At 46.3% G+C, this 21182-nt stretch overlaps 1 protein-coding gene across 1 annotated transcript in view; it reads right to left on the reverse strand.

The window, feature by feature from the left end:
- The window catches only part of PKHD1 (PKHD1 ciliary IPT domain containing fibrocystin/polyductin), a 663908-nt gene that overhangs the window by 337710 nt on the left and 305016 nt on the right, over window positions 1-21182 (reverse strand). The window contains 2 exon segments of the mRNA XM_088467197.1: window positions 1896-2094; window positions 16892-17104. Of these exon segments, the coding sequence (XP_088323323.1) occupies window positions 1896-2094; window positions 16892-17104 (412 nt within the window).

Here is a 21182-nt window from a genome sequence, read left to right on the forward strand (position 1 = left end):
CTGACTGAATCATGCTACCATAGGTTAGGAGTACTGTCACATGAGAGGAACTGTCATGGCGGCGCCCATGATGGGAACTCCGATCCCCAGCACACACAGCCGACCATGGAAGCTCGCAAAAAGCACCTAAGGCAGAATACTCAGACATCTGCAGGAAGCCGGCAAGGAGGTGAGAGAGGCCGATCCTAGGCTGAACCCTGACACCTCCCCCCTGCTGGCACACTTACAATGGGAAGGTCTCGCTTCCCTCACGGGTGCAGTCTGAGCGATCCGCACATGAAACGCTCGGGTCCCCCCGCACAGAGAGGACAAACTAGCCATGTACCAGAGGGTAAGCGCCCTCCCAAAGTTCTTTTGCGCCACGATAAAGCCACTGAGATGCAGTGTTCTCCCGCCAATGCTGCGCCTCCCCTAAGTGGAAAAAAGCCAAGGTTTTGGGCGGGATGGAGGGTTCCAAAATGGAAAAGAGGCTGACTCTACTCAGAACACCCTTTATATACCACCCTAGCTAACCACTCCCTTCAAGCAAAGCATTGGCCACTACAAAACCAGGTGAACACCCTAATTAAAATAAACTACCCAGCAACAAAGCTGACATGCTACCAATCAGCAAAAAACCTCAGGTTCTTACCCCGTCTCAAGCCTATTCAGCTTTCATCTATCAATTTGTAGGATAAAGGGCCATAGCCTGTCATTTTATACAGATCCCTACTGTGTTATTCCCCCCCCCCCAATAAATAAGTTTTAACTTTTGTCCACCTGTTGATACCAGGCTAAGGCAACCCCCAATCCCCAATCATTTGTCATTTTCACCGAAGCTTTTCTCTGTTAGGAATCGGGATGAATAGGAAACTTAGCACAAGTTTGCAGAACGTACAGTACACATAAGACAACCAATTTCTTGATTCATTTTATTTATGACAAAACTCAAGTAGTGTAATAACATATTTAAACTGTACGGCATTAATATAATTTATATATGTTTGTTTGTTTTTTTTCTTAGTTAGGATGCCTAATGTCAATAGTGAGAGTAATGGTGCATACACACGGTCAGATTTTTCCTTCAGATCTGAACGATAACGTTTTAAAAATCGTTCAGTCGTTCATATCTGAAGGAAAATCTGACATATCTGACATGCCTGAACGATGGACGATGAACGATGCGCGTTCCCGTTTGTCAGATAACGATATCTGACATCTGATGTGTTTGCAGTCAGACTTGGACGATTCCATTCATTTTAATGCAGTCAAAAATCGGTCAGTCGTTCAAATCGTTCAAAACTTTGGTAAAATCGTTCAAATCGTTCAATCGTTCATCTGACAAATCTGACCGTGTGTATGCTCCATAAGTAAATCTAATGTATGTTTGTGAAAGTGGTAACAGTGGTTTAGAAATAGATTTGCTCTCCATCATTTAACGTGTATGCAAACTGATGTGGCTCCTGTCCCTCATATGTTTACTTAAGTTACTGTGCCTATCAGTTGGGTACCAGCTCCCAACTGCCATCTCACAGGCTGTGTTTGAAAAATGACAGTTAGGAGCTGATTGGCTGGTACCTTATCACTTTCTTATCACTTTTCACTCTGTCTCCTAACACTGCTTAGTAAATAGACCCCTTAGGCTGCTTGAGGGTTAGAGTTAGGCTGCGTAAGGGGAGGGTCAGCCGTCGGAATGCCGCTGTCGAGAAGCTGCTGTGTTTTACTGACTTGACCACAGTTAGTCCAGCAAAACTGATAATACGGCACAGTGCTGGAACCAAGGGTGCCGGACTGTCCCAAATCAAAATGTATATTGACTGTATATAAAATCCAGCTGAGTTCAAAGAGGTATGTACAGTATACTCATAAACATAGAACCCCATGAATGTTGAGGTTCTCTGTGCTTCGGGGCTCACCTGAGGGGCTGGCCGATGGAGATGTGTGTACCGTTTATATTCTGGATGGTTAGAACTTCTTCACGTTTTTTGGGGCCTGCTCCGCACAGGACCACCTCATCCCCCACACGCCAGTCAACAGGATCCATGACGGTAAGTGCGGTGTCATTGGCTCTGGCGGTCATGGCCATGTGTGTGGAAATGAATCTTGGAACCCAGCCTAGAAGTCAATAATGACATAAAAATCATGACGAGCATCAATACTATCTTGTTAGCTTAATCTATAATATAAGTTTAAAGTAGAAATGCTACGTAGGCGGTTTTGTTTTCTTACAAATAATTATCTCCTTTTCAAAACGTCTCTGGAAGGAAAACAATTGCGGCTGCCAGATACAGACACTGGGCCTGATTCAGAGATGGACGGAATTACAGAGCCGCACACAAGCATCTTCGCAATTCCGTCCATCTCAATGCAAATGCATAAGGAGGGTGTCAGAGACCTCCTTGCTGCATTTTTGAGCACCATCGCAAACCATCACGACCGATGGTCGCGATAGTTGCTCTTTTGGTCAGGCTGAAGCCGTCAGCCTGCTTGTTGCTGGTCACTTCAGAGGCCATGAATCTGTGTCCTCAGACACAGGCCCCGGCCTCGTCCCTCCCAGAAAATGGAACGATACATCCACGTTTCCGGGAATGGTGACCAGCCATGTTCCTGCTCTGCCCTCCAAATGCAGACCCCCCCCCCATGCCATGACATCTCGCGATGGCAGAGGGGTAGAGGGGTGTGAATGAGGAAGTCCCAGATACAGATCAGTGAGGGCATTTCCAAGTCTCTCTGCTCACTACATCAAGTAGCGATTCTTTCATTAAATCTGCATCGTATCCGCACAGCCGAGACAGCTAAACACCACTCAATCTGTACCAGAGACTTTAACCACACAGGGATTAGTTTTAAATATGTACAGAGTCACAGATGAAGCAGAACAAAACTTGGAGCGAAAAAAAAAAAGCCGCAGCTGCTGCATTGTGGCACTTCGTATACAGATTGAGACTTATTCGCACACAGATGTACAAGTGTCGCCTATTAGATTAATCAGAGCAGTCTCGATAAGTGGTTTAGTCACATCCCATTGCGACTAAGACGCGTATTCCAGTGAGAAAAAAAACTGAATCACACAAGCTGAGTCACACGGGACCTGGTGCGCCGGGGAATCGCTGTTGGGCGCGACTGCAGCAATAGTGTATGAATACACATCTGTAGCAAACAGTTGTAAACCTACCGCTGTTTATAGAGAAACCTTTATGCTATCTATAGGTAGCGGAAGTGGTACGGTCCCTGCTGCTGGCAATAGGGACCTAAAAAAAAAACTTTTCTGGCTTCAACAAAATTTCCCAGGCTTTGCAGTGTCCCGTCTGGGATAAATCACAATGCGCAGGTGCAGACCGCCATTACACAGGCGCGTTAGTCTGCATCGTAATGCCGACAGCGAAAGGCTGCTGGCCACACAGCAGATGACACCGTAGAGGAGGGAGACGACACATTACTGGTAAACACTACGGGCATATCAGTAGGTAACACTGCAAGATACAGTGATGCTAAATGAAATATGCCACCAGAAAATAGTGTCATTGGTAAATGGAGCCTTTTGTGTCTTGTGACTGTGGTTGCCGGGCAGTCACACAACACTGAAAGATCAGCAGAATTATCAATCATTGAAGAATCCAGCTAAGGAAATTACAGCTGTCCACATACATCTAGCCTCTTTGCGCGCTTTTTTTGAACAGCTTTTCTAGTCGCCGTGGCAACACTCGTTAGCGTCCAAGCGTCTTTCCTTCAGGCGACGTTTTACCTTAAAATGCATCTTATTCGCAGAGTAATGTGAATAGGATGGCACAAGCAGCTTCTTCAAATAATATGCGGCATGTCTATATTCTGTGTGGGACTGCGGCTGTATCTGCATGCGAAATGCTACGTTACAGTGTCACAGCCGTTGACACTGTAATGTAGCATTTCGCATGCAGATACAGCCGCAGTCGTACACAGAATATAGACATGCCACATGTCGTTTTAATCAGCAGATGCTGCTCGTGCCATCCTATTCACATTCAGGGGCGTATCTATAATGGGTACAGGGTTGCGGTGCACACGGACCCCCACACCGCACACTCTGCACCCATATTATTTAAAACTTACCTCTCCGAGGTCCCACGTCGGGCCGCTGCGGCCATTTTTCCGGTGTTTCGCTCAAGCTCAGTAGACTCCGGGCACACTCTAGTGCCCAGAGTCTACTAATACTCCGGTGGCCGGCCAGCCGCGTCAGTCGTCTGCCGGCCGCCGGGAAGAGAGGAGGGGGCCCCGGATGCTGGAATGCACACAGGCCCCCTCCTCTCTAAAGACGCCCCTTTTCACATTGCTTTGCAAAATAGACACTCTACCGAGTCGCATGGCGCTCACGCAATATGTCTAATGCATCTTGTAGCGCATGGAGGATGGATGTATGTGGACACGTCTGTCACAAGCTGTTTCTCTCAGTCTGCCTCAATTTATGTAAAAAAAAAAGACTTCGGTGGTTCACGCACACAGTACTAGCCGACTTTGAAGTGCTCCCCTATGGGAAAAGCCAAGAGATGAGAAACAACTGACTGCTCTGGGGGTTGGTTCGATCACTCAATAATTAGGCCCCCCCCCCATTTTTATAAAATGGTGCAATTTGCGGTTCCGTGGTGAGGGGTGACCACCCACTCTCCCGTAGGTGCGGGGGACTGGACGCAAAAACGGGAGTCTCCCACCCCATCCGGGAGAGTAGGTAAGTATGGTTTCACGGCATTGCTGCTAAACTTTCATGAATTGGCCTTAAGCAATGAACGAATTAAAGGAATTCTGAACCTCAAAACTGAACCTCTCAGATATCAACTATGAAGGTAAACACCGGGGTGCTGCAGCCTATATCGCTAGGTCTTGGTCGCTGCCGCCCACTATTTACTGGAACAAGGGCGATACTACCTCAAAGAGCCAGTAAGGTCTCCTCCTGGAGGATGAAGGGGAGGATATCCTGCCTCCCAGTGGCGGGTTGAAGTTCTGCAACCGATTAATACTTCTATAAATTCTCCAGTTACATGATGCATATAGGTCGGAGACTAATAGTAGTAGCCTTTGCCATATATTAATGTAACATTGTTGCTATCATTGCTTTTGAAGTTGTGGGTTCACTATCTTTAATGTGCTGTCTGCAAGAGCTCTTAATGCCAAAACTAGTTACTTCCAGATCGAGACTCCAATAAAATATACACACACCTATCCTAAAATAACGCCAAATACCCCGTTTGACGCACCATGCATCTCTCATTTAAAAATTTATTCATTTTGCATCTTTTTCGCACGCTTCCAATGTTACAAAAGGACATGGTGCACGTGCCCTTATACATTATACCAGTGTATTTACGTGCTATAGCTGTGCACAGACGCTAATCTGAGAAAAAAGGCAAAAGACCGGGGACCGATATGACTTCCCGCCGCGCATCGTCGTGCCAGTCTGCACTGCCGCCATTTTGAGAAAAGTGCAAATCCTAAATCCCCTGTACACTACAGGCCTGTGTGTTGTGGTGCCAAAAAGATCCTACGCGGTGTGACAAATACGCTTAAATCCAAAAGTACGAAACACGCCACTTGTAACGCGGCGTCTAAATCGAGGACATGTGTCTCGCTCCGTGTGGTACAAAAACTGTGGGGGAATTAGGAGACATCTGTATATCATAATATTAGATCTTTACTGAATACCAGCTGCAATAACACCGTTCTGCCACCCAAGGGATGAGCTGCACTTTTTGTCTTCCCTAATAGAAGAGTTCTACCATCTCCTGCAGGTGCCCATGGACTGTTCTGTGGATCTCTGCAGTTAGTCCAATGTCCACATGGTTGGACTGGCCCACAGGGGTACAGGGGAAATCCCTGGTGGGCCCCACTGCCTGAGGGCCCCACCCCCTCCTATAGGGGTCAGGTTCCAGACTATGCACTGAATTGTACATTGTTACTCTATTAGATGGTCAGTTACCTGATGGAGCAGGACCACTGATAAACATCAGGTCTTGATTTGTGTCTATAGAAACCACACCAAGATTTGCCTAATGATTAGTCTAGCACAGTGTTGGCTAACCTTGACACTCCAGCTGTTGTGGAACTATATATCCCAGCATGCCCTGCCACACAGTTTTAGCATGCCCTAATAGCAAAACTGTAGCAGTGCATGCTGGGTTATGTAGTTCCATAACAGCTGGAGTGTCAAGGTTAGCCAACACTGGTGATGACTGGTCACACCCCCTCTGGTGGCTGACCACACCCATTAAGCATGGGCCCCTATCACTGCATTCCCCTGGTGGGCCCTTTATGCCCCAGACCAACACTGAATGTCCATAAGATAGAACTAGGACTAGGTGCAGTAGCCAGTTAGCCGGAGGTCAGGATGGACGGAAGGGAGCAGTGACCTACAGGACCCCAGCGCCATGACAGCTGTGTACAGAATAAGGCCAGACATCCGCCACACTTGACCATCTACATACACGTGTATGAGTAAATATAGAACTTCTGGATCATAACGGGCATGTTTTGGCGCCCACTCAGACGATGGGCATATATTTGGTCACTTACCCCAGCCACTCCAGTCAGACCGGTTGGCCTGGCTCTCGTTTTAGCCTCATCAATGCTGCTGCAAAAACAAAAGTGCAGCCTATATGGCCACCTCTACTCTAAACATTAACACGTTCCCCTTCGTTTTATACATTACTGCAGAAGAACAATGAGGGCTTCTCCCTCCTGTACCTGTCACCCTCCCACCCCCTCCAAATCACTTCTAGCACTCTAGCACGCAAGCACTTTTTCTCTCAGTTTTGTCTGCATACAGCTGGCACCATTTTGACATTATTGCCACTTAATCTATGGTGCTATTGACTGAGAGGAGGAATATTTGCCTGCAGGAATTAGGAGGCATGGTGACAAGATCATTTAGATGCTAAGAGCAGTTGACTATAACGACAACATATTGCTAGGTAAATTTTCATTGCTGTCAATTGAATGACACATTATTGTTAATGGGAGGGTTGCCTGTTACACAACGCTGAACATGTGCCCGATTATGACCAATTTTGGACAATTTGCAGAAGAAACATACGACCCCGAGGAAGCCAGAATTAACAAAAAAAAAAAAACCTCACAAAGAAAGTTAGGGCAAGGAACGCTGTGTGAATAATGTATAAGCCAATATTTTATCATTTGTAAGATGTTTCATTTGGATACTTAGATCTCTTTCACACTTGACTCAAATTGCATGAAGGGACTGCGTTATGTGGAATTAACATATCCCGGGAGGTGCAGAAATCATGTACGAGACCGATCTTAATTGCATACAGAATAGAAAGTTTCGCTCGGCCGTGTCTGGGTGACATACTTATACAGCACGTTATTACTGCGCTCAGGAAAACATGGTTGTTTCCGCACAGAGACCTCAGATGTGGTCGTCAAAGTCTGAAATATCAAATTAAAGATATCATTTGTTTAACTTTAAAGGGAAACTCTATCCCTTAAAGGGCCGCTCCGCCTGAAATAGAAATTGGTTTACATAAGTATGAATGACTCTCACAAATATACATGACTACTACTAAGGGTTCAATGAGAAATGTTTTATCACGGCAATTTCCCAGCACTCTTTTGTGAGGAGACTCGGGCTCCGATAAGAGCCTGTCCCAGAGAAGAGTAAGAAGTAAGTTTACACTAACAGTACTTCTAGGTTAGGACCTGTCTGTCTAATGTGCCTGTGTCACAACCCAAGTGCAAGCACTGATTATACTGGAGGGCTTTCTTCGTAAAAAAAAAACGTGATGTGATAGCGTTAACTATCAAGCCAAGGGGCCTATATATTAATAATAGCGACACTGCCGCGATTAGTAACAGTCAGTAATGCAATGGATATTTTCATTTTGAAAATGTCCCCGCTATGTACTAAAAGTAAGTGAGTTACATCCCAGGCACATCAGAGGAGTCTCACATTTCTGAAAGACTCCTCCGGGAGGTGGTCTGAGTATACAGGAGATGTATTGGAAGAGAATGCCTGCATAGGCATAAAGCGGTTTCCGCCATTTGAGGATGGCGTAAACCAATGGGGCCAAATTATGAATTTTTTTTTATTTTTGAACTTTGGTACATAGGGGTCAGGTTGTGGTCCCAATTAATAATAATGAAGACTGCCACCTGCACCATACTTGTCTATTCCGCCAGCACCTTACCCGCCATCACCCACTATCCCCCTGAGCTACCCCCTCCCCCCCCGCATTTGCCCACTTACAATAGAGGTGGGCGGTCCAGGGGAAGCTGATGAGGGTGATTTGCGCTGAATTGCATCATGGTGGCCCTGCCAATGCTGGGGGACTAAACTGGGGACACATTGAGGGTGAGGGTGGGGGCTCTGCCACAGGAACCAATTACCCCTAGGGGGGTGGGAGTTGATATTGCTGGGAATCTTTTGACACTGGGGGGACTATTTTTGATAGGGGTGGGAAGTGAAATTACAATGGGGTCCTATGGTTGGGGGGTGCATAACATCCCCATGGTATATTTTTTTTTTATAAAATATTTAAATATACAGTAGTTTTAAAAATACTTTTTAAACTTAATTAAAGAAGAACCTGACAATTTCTTTTGGTATTTGAAAAATAAAAATTGTCAGTTAAGTGGTTAAGAAGAGAGGCGGTGGTGGGCCCATGGGCAAGTGAGTAGACCCTGGCTATGTACTGCGCAATTGTCAGGGCTCAGGGATAAATGGTGCTTTGGCCATTTTCCCAGCGATTTTTGTACTGCGTATGCGCAAATCGCCTAGAAAATGGCCAAAGCACCATTTCTGCAGCACTGCCAACGTAGGAAGAGGTAAGTACTGAAGAACATGGGTACAATGTGTGCGATGTGGCCCCCTCCTGGACCCAGTGGCCCATGTGCCCCACCCAAACTGCACATATAATACATACGCCGCTGACGCTAAATACGCTCCGCCGACAGGCGTCGGTACAACTCCGTGTCAACCCTAATATTTGAATATTATATTAACATCACTTTTTTTATTACAGGAATATATTCCCACTAAGGGCCGTATTCAATTAGAAGCGAAAAGCCGAGATCCGCGAAAAAGTATCTCCGTATTCAATTCCATCCGCTTTTCGCGTACGCGGAAAGTCAGTGCAATGTAATAGGCGAAAAAGATTTGGCTCTGAATGGCAGGAGAAAAGAAGGGCAACATTTTTATTTTGGGGTGCAAAGGTCGGGGAGCCACTCAGCCCCCCAAAGGACAACTGCGTCAAAAAATTCCAGGAAAAAAGCAAAGAACACCCCAAAAAAGTACTTTGAATGTGGGGGTGAAAAAGCACAAAGTGGGGGGACAACTTCGCAAAATAGCGAAATAAGGTTCTGGGGGTACTCTAAGAAAGGGTCAAGTGTATTTGGGATTGCAGGTGCTTTTATGAGGGTGGAATTTCACTTTAATTTAAACTTCACTTTAGAGACATTACAAGATGCTAGCACCCATTTTCAGGTACCCCAAATTTGCCAGGGCTACTTATTTTCTCCATAAAATACTGCTTAATGCCATTCTTCACCACTTGTACAAAGATGTTAATTAGTGGCAATTGTACCAACTTAAGTACCCCAAACAGTGCTATTAGGGCTAATCGGGCACTACTACATTGATCCCCAATGTTTCTGCATCTTTTTGGGGGTTTCAGGCTGATTTCCCCGATTCTGACACCACTTTCCGTCTGTTCTGACTTTGCATGTCGCCGTTTTCGCGCCTTTTGGAATTGAATAGGGCGAATAGCGGGGACGCGCACGATAAGTTTCCGCTGCTAAAATACGCGACGTAGGTGAAAAGTCCGGCATGCAAAACTTTATCGCAGGTGTGAAACTAATTGAATACGGCCCTAACTCTGTTACTCGAGGCACATCAGAGGGGAGACATAGCTAAATGGAGGTAGTTGATTATTCAGGGTTAGGCACTAGGAGGAGGGTTAGGCTGCAGAGATTTAGAGGTTTGGTGGTGGTTGGGGTTAAGCCCCAGGCGGGAGGGAAGGGTTAAGGTTTGGCTGCAGGAAGGGTGGGTTAGGGTTAGGGGAAGGGTTAGAATACTTACCTGTATGGGTCTGGATTTCCATTGTCGGGATTACTCTTCCAGGATTATGACCGCTGGCATTATAAGCTCCGGGATTGCATACCCAACCCACTGAAAAGTTACAATGCTTTAACCAACATTTGTGGCACGACGGCATACTCTGCGCGGCCTCACCTCACACTGCCGTTATGGTGAATGTCGGCAAAGGACACTGATCCTTATTAAAGTGCGCTTTCTTATACGATTTTTAGAAAATCATACGATGGACGCAGCTTTCAAACACAGACTGTATCATTTATTAATCTGTTTATAACAAGCCGCATGCAGCTTATTGCCACCCACTGGTTTGCCAACTGAACATCCTGCAAAAGCTGTTCGCTCCACATGTAACCCTTTGATCACCATGTACTGTACACATGACTTTTAGGAGGCATATCTGTGCGTCCCGTTAGGCCTGATGCATGTTAAAGAGTTGATGGCGAGTGGCCCATCTCCCTATAGATGCATCTGCAGGTTACATATAAAGTTGTACGTTAACAAGTGTAAATCTCACACCTTTGTAAGGAGATCACACTGAAAATGTGTCTTTTTTTATGGCGGTTATGCCGTCCGCTCTTGGCACATTGCGCCATTTGTACGGATCCCAGGTCACAAAACTGGCTTTTTTGAAGTTTGACCACAGCCAACTCTGGAAAACAAAATATGCAGCTAGATGTACGATTTGCCCTTTGCTAAACCGAGCGGTTCACAAAAACTAAAAAAAAAAATAGGTTAAATTACCGTTTGGAAAACTCCCACTGCCGTACCTCCTCAGCCCCAAGAGTCTACATTCCAGAAACCCAAGCCTTGCAGCTTTCCAGCGCCAAACCCACAACCGTCCTGTGCAAACCTGGACACGTGAAAGCCTCGTTCCGTATTCATCAGAGATACAGCTATTGACTAACGGTAACATTTCTGCCGTTCATTTTGATGACACATCTGAAACAGGTTAATGGGAAACATTTTTTTTTTTTTTCCATGCGGGTAATATTTAAGGACACAAATCGCTCTTGTCAGTCTCCTTTCCTGCTCCGCCAGTATCCATGTTCCACACGCAAAAAAAAAACCAGAGGAAAATGGCTATTGAAAGATGGCCATTAAATGTGACAACTCCCGTCAATTGTTTTGTGTGGGGAACACAATAAGCCGGAGCAGAGACAGTGATAAATTTCCTTACTAAACAATCAATAACAATCTTTTTGGTCCCTCCGCCGTGTCAGGGGGCCGTGATTAAAACTGTCAAACATTCCACTTTCCCCGTTTTGAAACTGACACGGGTTTTAAACTGACACCTGATTGGCAGCCGGTTTACGGGTGGCGCGTGCTGATTGGCAGCAGAGCTTCCCTTAGCCAAGGGCCATGATGAAATTTCCCAAGTGCACCAAGACCACCCGAGAACCAGCCTGCCATTCACTGGGATTTCTGGGAATGTTTTTTTTTTTTTCTTCCAAACTTACATTAGCATATCAAAGCAGACAGCTGACACAACTCACTAAGCGTGCAGAAATCAAGCATGGCTGCGGAATATTTTCAACTTTTAAAAAAAATTAAAAAGATGGTGGTGTAGGAAAAGGGGGGGGGGAGTTGCAAAAAATGGAAATGCACCCGATTGGGTCTTCCGCAAGCTGGCTGAGAATTTCAAAGTCTGTTTGTTTAATGATTTGGAACTGTGATATCTCTATAAAAAATAACACTGACATGCTCTCCAATTTGTTATATGCCATGGACAGGAACGGTATTAAATTAGAACCAGCGCAGAGAGTTGCGTTTGATGTGAATGAAGGCGAATTGATCCAGCCTTGTGTTCCAGCCTCGCTCACTACCTCAGTGTTAAATCATGGTCTGCACAAGTGTTTTCAATGAGCTCTAATTGAGGCCATCCAGTGGGGACATTGCCTTGCATAGATTATTGAAAAACTCAATAACTTGGCTCCATTATTCGTAACAGGAAAAAAAAAAAATACTTTTTTTTTTTCATTTTCTTTTTTTTTTTTATCCAGCTCAAATGGCAAATTAGACATTTGTTCCACCGGCACGCCATCGGTGTTACTGCTGTAATGTGGTATCTCTTAGGATAATCTATTGTTTGAAATCTGCAATCCTCCTGATAATGATAAAGCTTAATGTTTTTATAGGTGTGGTAATCTGATGCAGATACAGGGGAGAGCTGGTACAAATTTCTTCATTCGGAGGAATTCCAGGACAGGCTGCAAAGCAAAACCAGAAACACAGTGCAGAGATTTGTGTATATGGAACACACGAAAGGGATCTTCTGCCTGCCTCTGGCTGTGGTCCTGTAGATAACAGGGGGACCTAGAATGTGACTCCTGCAACAAGGAGGGTGCTCCTGAAATCAGGTACACTGAGACATGTAAATGCATCGATACTTGTACAGTGGTGGCCAAAATTGCGGACACTTTTTGAAATTTGAATGTTTTTCAACTTCGAGTGCTCATAAACGCTGTTACCCTTCATGCAGTGCAATGATTCATATATCAAATGAAAGTAAATTTAAAGCTGAATTCAACACAATAAACAGAGGTCAAATATTTGAATTACAAGGGAAGTTATTTCGACGCCTGTCATTAGTACCTTGTCGGGATTAGACAGTCGGAAAGCCGGCGGTCGGCATTTAGACCGTCGGCTTCCTGACTATCCCCTATTAATAAATAGACTGGTAAATTTGTTAGTGGGTACAGCATGTCTCCCAACTATCCCAATATACTGTATGCACGATATTGGAGATATTGGCCCCAATTTCTGTAATGTTGCCGGGAATGTCCCGCTCAGCACCGCTCTGCGCAGCGGTAAATGTGTGCGGGGTGCATTACGGTTGTGCTGAGGTGTTTAAGGGGAAGGGTGTTAGAAGAGTATACAGTATTATATTTTCTTTTTATGGAGTAGACGCTGTTTCATGTTTCTCATTAATAAGTTACAGTAAATTCCTGTTAAAGCCGATCGCTATGTTACAATGATCGGCCAGTGAACACATGAAAGGAACAGGGTGTTCCAGGCCGGAAGACGGCAATATTGATTGCAGCTGTAGAAAATCTGACTCACAGAGCTAGCAATCTTTAGAGGTCATTGTAAAGCCCCGTGCCAGGACTTTCAGTCCATCACAGCTGTCACACTCAGGGGCTGATTCTGCGTCAATCGGATCTCTCTCCACAGATGCAGATGGCGGGAGTTTGCATATAGCGCGTGCGCAGAAGCGACTTCACTCACTTTTGCATATATCTGTCCTATTCTGAGTCAGACGCAACTGGGACGGGTGTGTCCTGCCATGGCATGAGGTGTTCAGGGCGGAGACAAAGCGATCGCCCATAACCACCCTGACTTGTGTGTGTCGTGGGCATGTATGAAAAGCTTTGCGTGATTCAGACCTATGGCGGACGGGATGCCGCATTCTGGCGCATTTCTTGTACCCAGCATGGAGCTGTTGCAAGTGCAAATACTAATGATGACGGTTTCGGTGGCTGGCGTAAGCCAGTGGGTGGCACTGTTTTCAATTGCACCCGCTAGTTGAGCGGATACTAGCATTAGCATAAAGTAGTAAAACAGCCTTCCCGCCGCAGCCCGCAATTGCATCCACTTTGCGTGTGACTCAGCATCAGCTCATTGCTGTCTTGCAATGTAATGGTCAGCAGATTTCAATCCACCTGTATAAATCTCACAGCCAGGTGCGCAGAGAGGTGGGGGGAGCGGGTAATTATTATTAGCAAGGCCCGTGGTTGTTGGAGAGGCCTGGCAGGGGCCCGGGTCCGATGCCACCCCCCTCACTCTTACCTGTGCTGGGCTGCAGTGGGACCAGGGAGACTCTGCTTGTGTGGGGGTGGGGGAGAGCGATCACCCTGATCAAACCCCCCCGACCATGATTTGCCCCCCTCCTTCCCGGCACTGAAATCGTTTTTTTTTTTTATCCTCTAAGGTGGGCGTGACTATGGGGTCTATTTACTAAGCAGTGTTAGGAGAAGTGAAAAGTGATAAGGTGCCAGCCAATCAGCTCCCAACTGTCATTTTTCAACACAGACTGTGACATGGCAGTTGGGAGCTGATTGGCTGGTACCTTATCACTTTTCACTCTTCACTTTTCCTAACACTGCTTAGTAAATAGACCCCTATATCTCCCATGGTTAGGCCACACCCCCAGAGAGTAACGGGGCCTGGGCCCTGCCCACTGCTACAGTCCCTCCAACATGATCCATCAGGTACAAAATGCTCTGCTCCTGGATTTCCCTATGTATGAAACACCCTTCTCATCAATTAAATACAGTAGTTCAACACAGGTGATGGCAATCATAAATTGTAGAGAAGTAACTAGGGTGAGGCTAGGTCAGAACCCAAGAGGTATGGCCTGGCAAGTGGGAAGTGCTTATGCAATTCTGGTAGCAGTACTGTATGTGTCTTATGTTCACTGATTAGAGCAACTGCAAAATTAATGTTTTTATTGCCTCCCATCTTGGGTTGGCTATTGGATGCTCAACATCCCGGCGTTCAGGATCCCGATGCTGCCATCCCGACTGGGTTACAATCCCGACACAACCACGTTAGTATACTAACCCTACCCCAACCCCTAAATCCTCCCTTCCTCCCTGCAGCCTAAATGTAACCCTCCCCCCCGCAACCTAAACCTAACTCGGCAGCCTAAGCCTAATGGTGCATACACACGGCCAGATTTCTTATCAGATATGAACGATAACGATTGTAAAAATCGTTCAATCGTTCATATCTTTGACATGTAGGGCATGCATCGACGAACGATGCGCGTTCCCGGGTGTCAGATAACGATATCAGACATCGACTGTGTTTGCAGACAGATTTGGGCGATTTCATTCATTTTAATACTTTCAGAAATCGTTCAGTCGTTCATCGTTGATGAAATTGTTCAAATCATTGTAAAAACCGTTCAATCGTTCATCAAATCTGACCGTGTGTATGCAACATAACACTCCCCCCCCCCTGCAGCTTAACCCTAACCCTCCCCCAAACCCCAATACTTACCGTCGTGTAGTCATCGGTCTGGATACTGGCACTGGTATTCTGACAGGTGTCGGGATTCTGGCACGGGCATTCTCAGTGTCGGCATCCGAGAGCCGGAATCATAACTATATCTCCCAATTTCACATTTCCTATTTTCCAATTTATTTTCAATAACTAGTAACTATCGCCAATCTAAGGAGGAGATTTACTAACCCGCAGTTTGTCAAAGCTGCCAATGATCGTCGGCTTTGACCAATGGATTAAAAACGGCTACGGAAATACTGTAGATGCTTAACCAGCCTGGTTTACCATTGTTTTCTGTTACCGCTTCAGCGGCTTTGACAAACTGCGGGTTAGTAAATCTACCCCCAAGTCTACATGTGGTTATTATTTAGGATAAATTGTTTAGTTATTTGAGGTTAAGATTTATGCAAAGGAAAAACCCCAACCGATACACAGCTTAAAGGCAAACCCTCCCCCAAACGGGCGGGGTACAACATTTTGACAGTCAGAATGATGGCATTCAGAATGTCAGTACAGATGTTATGTTAACATATGACATGCTGACACGGTTATTATGCATTGTGCATAATCTAATCATAATCTTACACATTGTTGTCACATTGCTCTTGCTCCCAGCGTACGGATGTGGGGACTGCACTGGATCAATTAACATTCATTTGTATAGTGCAAACATATTATGTTGCAATTTACAATTGATGCCTTTATATACAGTACACACTCTATATTATTAAATTGGCAGCTCACTGGATGTAAGTGCATAATCGCACATACAAAGATATAACGGGCAACGTGAAATGAGTAGGGATGTAGGCCCTCATTCAGAGGCGGTCGCAAAATGCGAGCTGTCGCTCTGAATGAGGGCGGCCGCTTGTATTGTGAAGTGTGGCCTCCACCCACAGCTTTAGCAACCAATCAGGTTGATGGTCACGATGGTCAAGACCATCGCGACCATCGGGGCTTGCGACGAGACCCTAAGGTTAGGTCTCGGCAACCGCAAGCCCCAGGGAGCTTCCTGCTCTGTCAGTGCGGCCGCCCACAAAACGGCAGGCGTTCCTTAAGGAACGCCTCCGTTTGTAAAACCACCCCCCGTCACGCCTACAAAACAGGGCAAGCTGTCGATCACCATCGACAGCCGCCCCTTTTGTAGTGAGCTCCGGAGCGAGAGAATTTCTCTCTCACTCCAGGGCTTGCGCACCTGCAGTGCGACCGCTGCGCGTGCGCAGTGCCTAAACATCAACCCGCTTGCGCGCTCGCTCGCGGGTCTGAATGAGGTCCGTAGAGAGAACACTGAACCGTGATAGAGAGAAGCCAGTATATATGCATTCTTACAGCTTTATACAGTATGTATATATATGCACTCTCACTTTTGCTTTGTCACTATTATGTTTGTAACTTGATTTGTTTAATTATTTCCTAGACGATAAACCAGTATTATGGAGTCTGCAAATGTAACGGTTTCTCCATCCGGCTTCTCCTGAAAATGCGTTTTTAGCAGCAGACGTTTTTCTCACTAATAATCACACAAAAAACCCAACAGCTGCGGCCGACCCAGTCGGCTTCTTTCTGATGACCTTACACCTTTTCTTTTACATTCACAGCTCCCTGGACTGTTATGTATAAACTGGTGATGCATCAGACGTAGATGACATTAGCAGTCCCGCACTACAGTGTGTGGGTGGGTAGAGAGGGGGGATAATAACACATTTCTGGCATTCTTGAATAGAAAATCTGAAGAAGGGATCAAGCTCTAATTTCCGGCATGTTACAGAGTACAGTAAGCTGCAGCGTATCTAGGATTGTGAGATATGTAGCTGTACTGTGCACACCTACCATGCATGGAGATAGTCCCATTGCGAACCGCTAGAAACTTAACACCATAGGGATATAGTGGAGTAGAACAGACGCTTCCATATAGTGTGATGCTGGCTTTCCCTTTATAAGGATCAGTCGCTGTTCCCACCTGGAGTTCTCCACCGTCTGAAATGAGGATATAGTGAGCGCGGAGATGGACGGATCCTGGTCCAATGAATACAAGTTTACCGCCTGAAAGCAGAATAAAAAACAAGCACACTCAGTATGTGGGGTCTATTTACTAAGCAGTGTTAGGAGACAGAGTGAAAAGTGATAAGAAAGTGATAAGGTGCCAGCCAATCAGCTCCCAACTGTAATTTTTCAAACACAGCCTGTGAGATGACAGTTGGGAGCTGATTGGCTGGCACCTTATCACTGTCTTATCACTTTTCACTCTGCCTCCTAACACTGCTTAGTAAATAGACCCCTGTATCTTAACCCCGCATTATACTGTATGGCTCAGGCATGAGGTGCTGAAGTGGATAAATAAACCTTGTTATGCATAGTAAGAATACAGACCTACACAGGGGAGACATGAAGATTTTGCCATAACTTATCTGGGTATGCAGTCGGTATGCCGACGTTCTGAATGCCGACCATCAGCATCCCGACTGTCTAATCCCGGCAAGGGTCACTCTAACGATAGGCGTCGCAATCCCGAAGCCTGTCATTTTACCTGCTCCTGGCGCCCGGAATCCCGATTGAAGGTAAGCCAGGCGCCGGGCGCGGACAGCTGCAGGGGGGGAGGGTTAGGTTAGGGGCTCCCAATGGGGACATAGAGTTAGGCACCCCCACGGGAGGGTTAGGCTAGGGTAAGGGGGGGGGTTAGGGTTAGGCATCCCCAGGGGGAGGTTAGGGTTTGGCACTCTTTGCTGTGCTGGATTCTAAAGGGGCTGCTCAGGTAAGTCCTGTTAAATTTCTTTTATGACAACTAAAGTCAGGTCTAATGTCAGGTCAAAAATGTGTATTCCTGTAAGTGAGACAGTGATGTGCATGTCTGTCAGTGAGGCAGTAATGCGCTACTTCTGTGAGCAGTCTCTCTGTGAGAGATGTTATTGTTTACGTTTGTTAGAGTGATATAGCTGTGGCTTTGTTATGAGGTGCTGAAAACGGTAGGTAGTAGAGCAGACCTGAGGTGTGCGGTCATTGGGAAATAATGCACGGTCATGTGTCCAATCACAATGGTTTTATCTCTTTCAATATACCGCACCATATTGCACCATATTGCAGCATTTCTGAATTAAACTGGTACCTAACTCGTACAGTCACAGTAAATTAAGTAACTACTTTTTCGGGAGGGATCTACTTTGTTTTGCATACACATTAAATATCTTGACAACCACTGTTATTATTTTCACTAACACAGTCATACAGCAGATTTACTTACTATCACCATTAGCATTAGGCATCCTAACTAAAACCCATATATAAATTATATAAATGCATTACACCAAGGCGTGCGTATATCAGAGCGCGACCGCACAGCCAAGAGTGGTATATCGATTGCATATACTGTACCACCTCTCTGAGCCAGCCTGGTTAGACCACCCCCACTAACTTAACCAATTATTTGGTCGTAGACCTCTATCTGGACAATTGCTCCATCCAGTGAAGCTCACGTCTGCATGTCCATGATGACGTGTAATGTATATTATATATTCATCACTGAATAATTACAGTTACCAGTGGCAGCGAGACATGACAGACAAGGAGGACACCAGAGGGTAAGTATAAAGGGACGGAGGAGGCAGACGGAGCAGGGAGCGTAGATGGAGGCGGGACAGAGGGCGAAGGCGGTGCCACGATGGAGGTAGTACAGAGTTGGAGCAGCGACGGAAGCGATACAGAGGTAGAGCGGGGACCTAAATGGTGCGGAGGTGGAGCAGCAACGGAGGTGGTACAGAGGTGGAGTAGAGATGAATGTGGTACAGAGGTGGAGCAGCGACGGAGGCGGTATAGAGGTGGAGCAGCGACGGAGGCGGTACAGAGGTGGAGAAGCGACGATACTAGTAGAGAAGTGGAGCAGAGATGAACGTGGTACAGGGGTGGAGTAGCGACAGAGGTGGAGCAGTGACAGAGGCGGCACAGAGGTGGAGTGGGGATGTAGGTGGGTACAGAGTGAGGAGTGGGTACAGAGGATGTAGGCAGGAGAGAGGATGATGGGGTGGAGGATTAGGGTGGGAATAGGGACGGAGCTGGGACAGAGACGCACCCATCATAGGATGGGTCCACAAACTACTAATGCAGTAAGAATAACACTATGCCGTGGCAAGCGGATGCACAGTCAGTTTAAAGTTGGTACTGGCAGTGTACCAGTTGCGGCTTGCTTATCAGCAACCCATCACAAGTGGCCTTGGTGAGCCAATCACGACTTGTACGCCATAGGTCCACCCACTAGATGCCGCAGAGCGGGAGCAGTCAGTCCACATGTGGAGAGGGATGAGAGAAGACCTCCTGAGGAGAGGAAGTTTGGAGCATTGGTTGGACGTGCGGTGCCGGGAGGAAGAAGAGAGGAAGATGCGGCGGCTGACCATGAGGACTGCAGCGGATATTGGAAGACGGAGTCGAAGCTGAGGACTGGGGAGTGCTGCAGTGGAGGAAAGCAAAAGAGCTATAAACAAAGCTCCCCACTGCAGCCTCTCCCAGCATACTGGTAGGCGGCCATGGGCCACCAATAATTGTGCATTTAACCCTCTCTAGACCCCATGTTGTCAGGCATTAAGCTTGTGGCACCAGTCAGACCTTAGCCCTTGTGCAGCCAGTAGGCAGACGCTAAGCCGGATCCCCCTGCTAGTCCAAGGATGCAGCCACTGGTTACAGCACGCTCAGAAAATGGGGCCAACATCCCCGGTTTTTGTAATGCTGCCTGTTGCCGCCTCCAGACGCTAGTAGCATGTCAATCATACTGCGGCATTTGGGGCACTGGGAGCGAAACCGCAGCCCTGGATCTGCAAGTGCGCCTTGCGGCATCTGTGCATTACCGATCTAAAAACATTGGAGATGTACGTAAACATCAGGTTTACGTACATCTGTGAATGAGGCCCAGGATGACATACAGGATCAGCTCACGGTGCATTCATTCTTACCACCCAAACATATGTAAGTTATACTCTAATGATATATCAAGGAAAACAGCAAACTCTGTTGGTGGGGGCTCACAAGCACGGAGGCCAAGCAAAACATTTCATAGCAAAGATAATATTTCACGGACCCCCGAATCTCAATCACAAGTTGGCTTTTCTATGAGATCTACTAATAACATTCACACATGTATACAGTATATGAGTGTCAGGTGCTAATCAGAATGGCAAGTTTCCAAGATAAAGCTGTGATCATGGGGGGGGAGATATAGGACCTCATTCAGAGTCGGTCGAAGTGGCCGCACGGTCGTACGGGAAAAGGGGCCGGATATGCAAATGATTCCCTCGCAAGTTGCGTCCCTAAGTTCGGATCGGTAGCTGGCCGACCAAGGGGAGGAAGCGGCCGGAATTAAAAAAACTAAGCCTCCTTCTTGTACGCATTGTACGTCATCTCCGGGCATATAAGGATTAATCAAGACCATCGGGAACCATCAGAACTGGTCGTAGAGCTTAAGGTTGACCATACCCTCTCTCAAGCTCTACGATCATGTCAGTGTAAAAACCTCCCATGTTACATGTGCCATGACGCTACTTTGTTAATTATGCACTTCCATAAACCGTATGCACTCCCATAAAACGCTGTTCGCATAATTAGGCACGCCTGCGTTCAGATCTCCACTCCCCCGTTTTCAAGCACCTTCCCCTGTTACCACCCACAAACGCCTCAATCTGTCACTCAAACTACTGACCTGGCTGTGTTCAAGGAGAGAGAAATTTCTGATCGTAGCGGCTAGTTTGCGCATGCGCATTGCGAACTTTACGCATGCGCAGTATAGCGAACATCGGCGGCATACGACCGTGCGGCCGCTTCGACCGACTCTGAATGAGGTCCATATTTCCTAAACACAGAAGATATCCGGGCAAATCCCTATTTGAGGATACCACTGTCAGCCACAATGCCTAAGAAAAGTGCAGAGTATAATGGTGGAGGCATTAATGATCCAGTGAGCAAAAACAAAGTTACTAATTATTTTGTAATGAAATGTGATAAACCTTTTATTATATAGCTCATTATTTATGGCTTTTCAAGAAGATTTACTGTATGACCATGCTACGGAATAATAATAACAACGCAATCAGGAAAGGGCCTCATTCACTCACAGTAGCTGATTCTGAGTTGAGGCAAAGCA

Source organism: Taudactylus pleione, unplaced genomic scaffold (assembly GCF_031769625.1).
Source record: "Taudactylus pleione unplaced genomic scaffold, aTauple2 ptg000070l, whole genome shotgun sequence".
Classification (NCBI taxonomy): domain Eukaryota; kingdom Metazoa; phylum Chordata; class Amphibia; order Anura; family Myobatrachidae; genus Taudactylus; species Taudactylus pleione.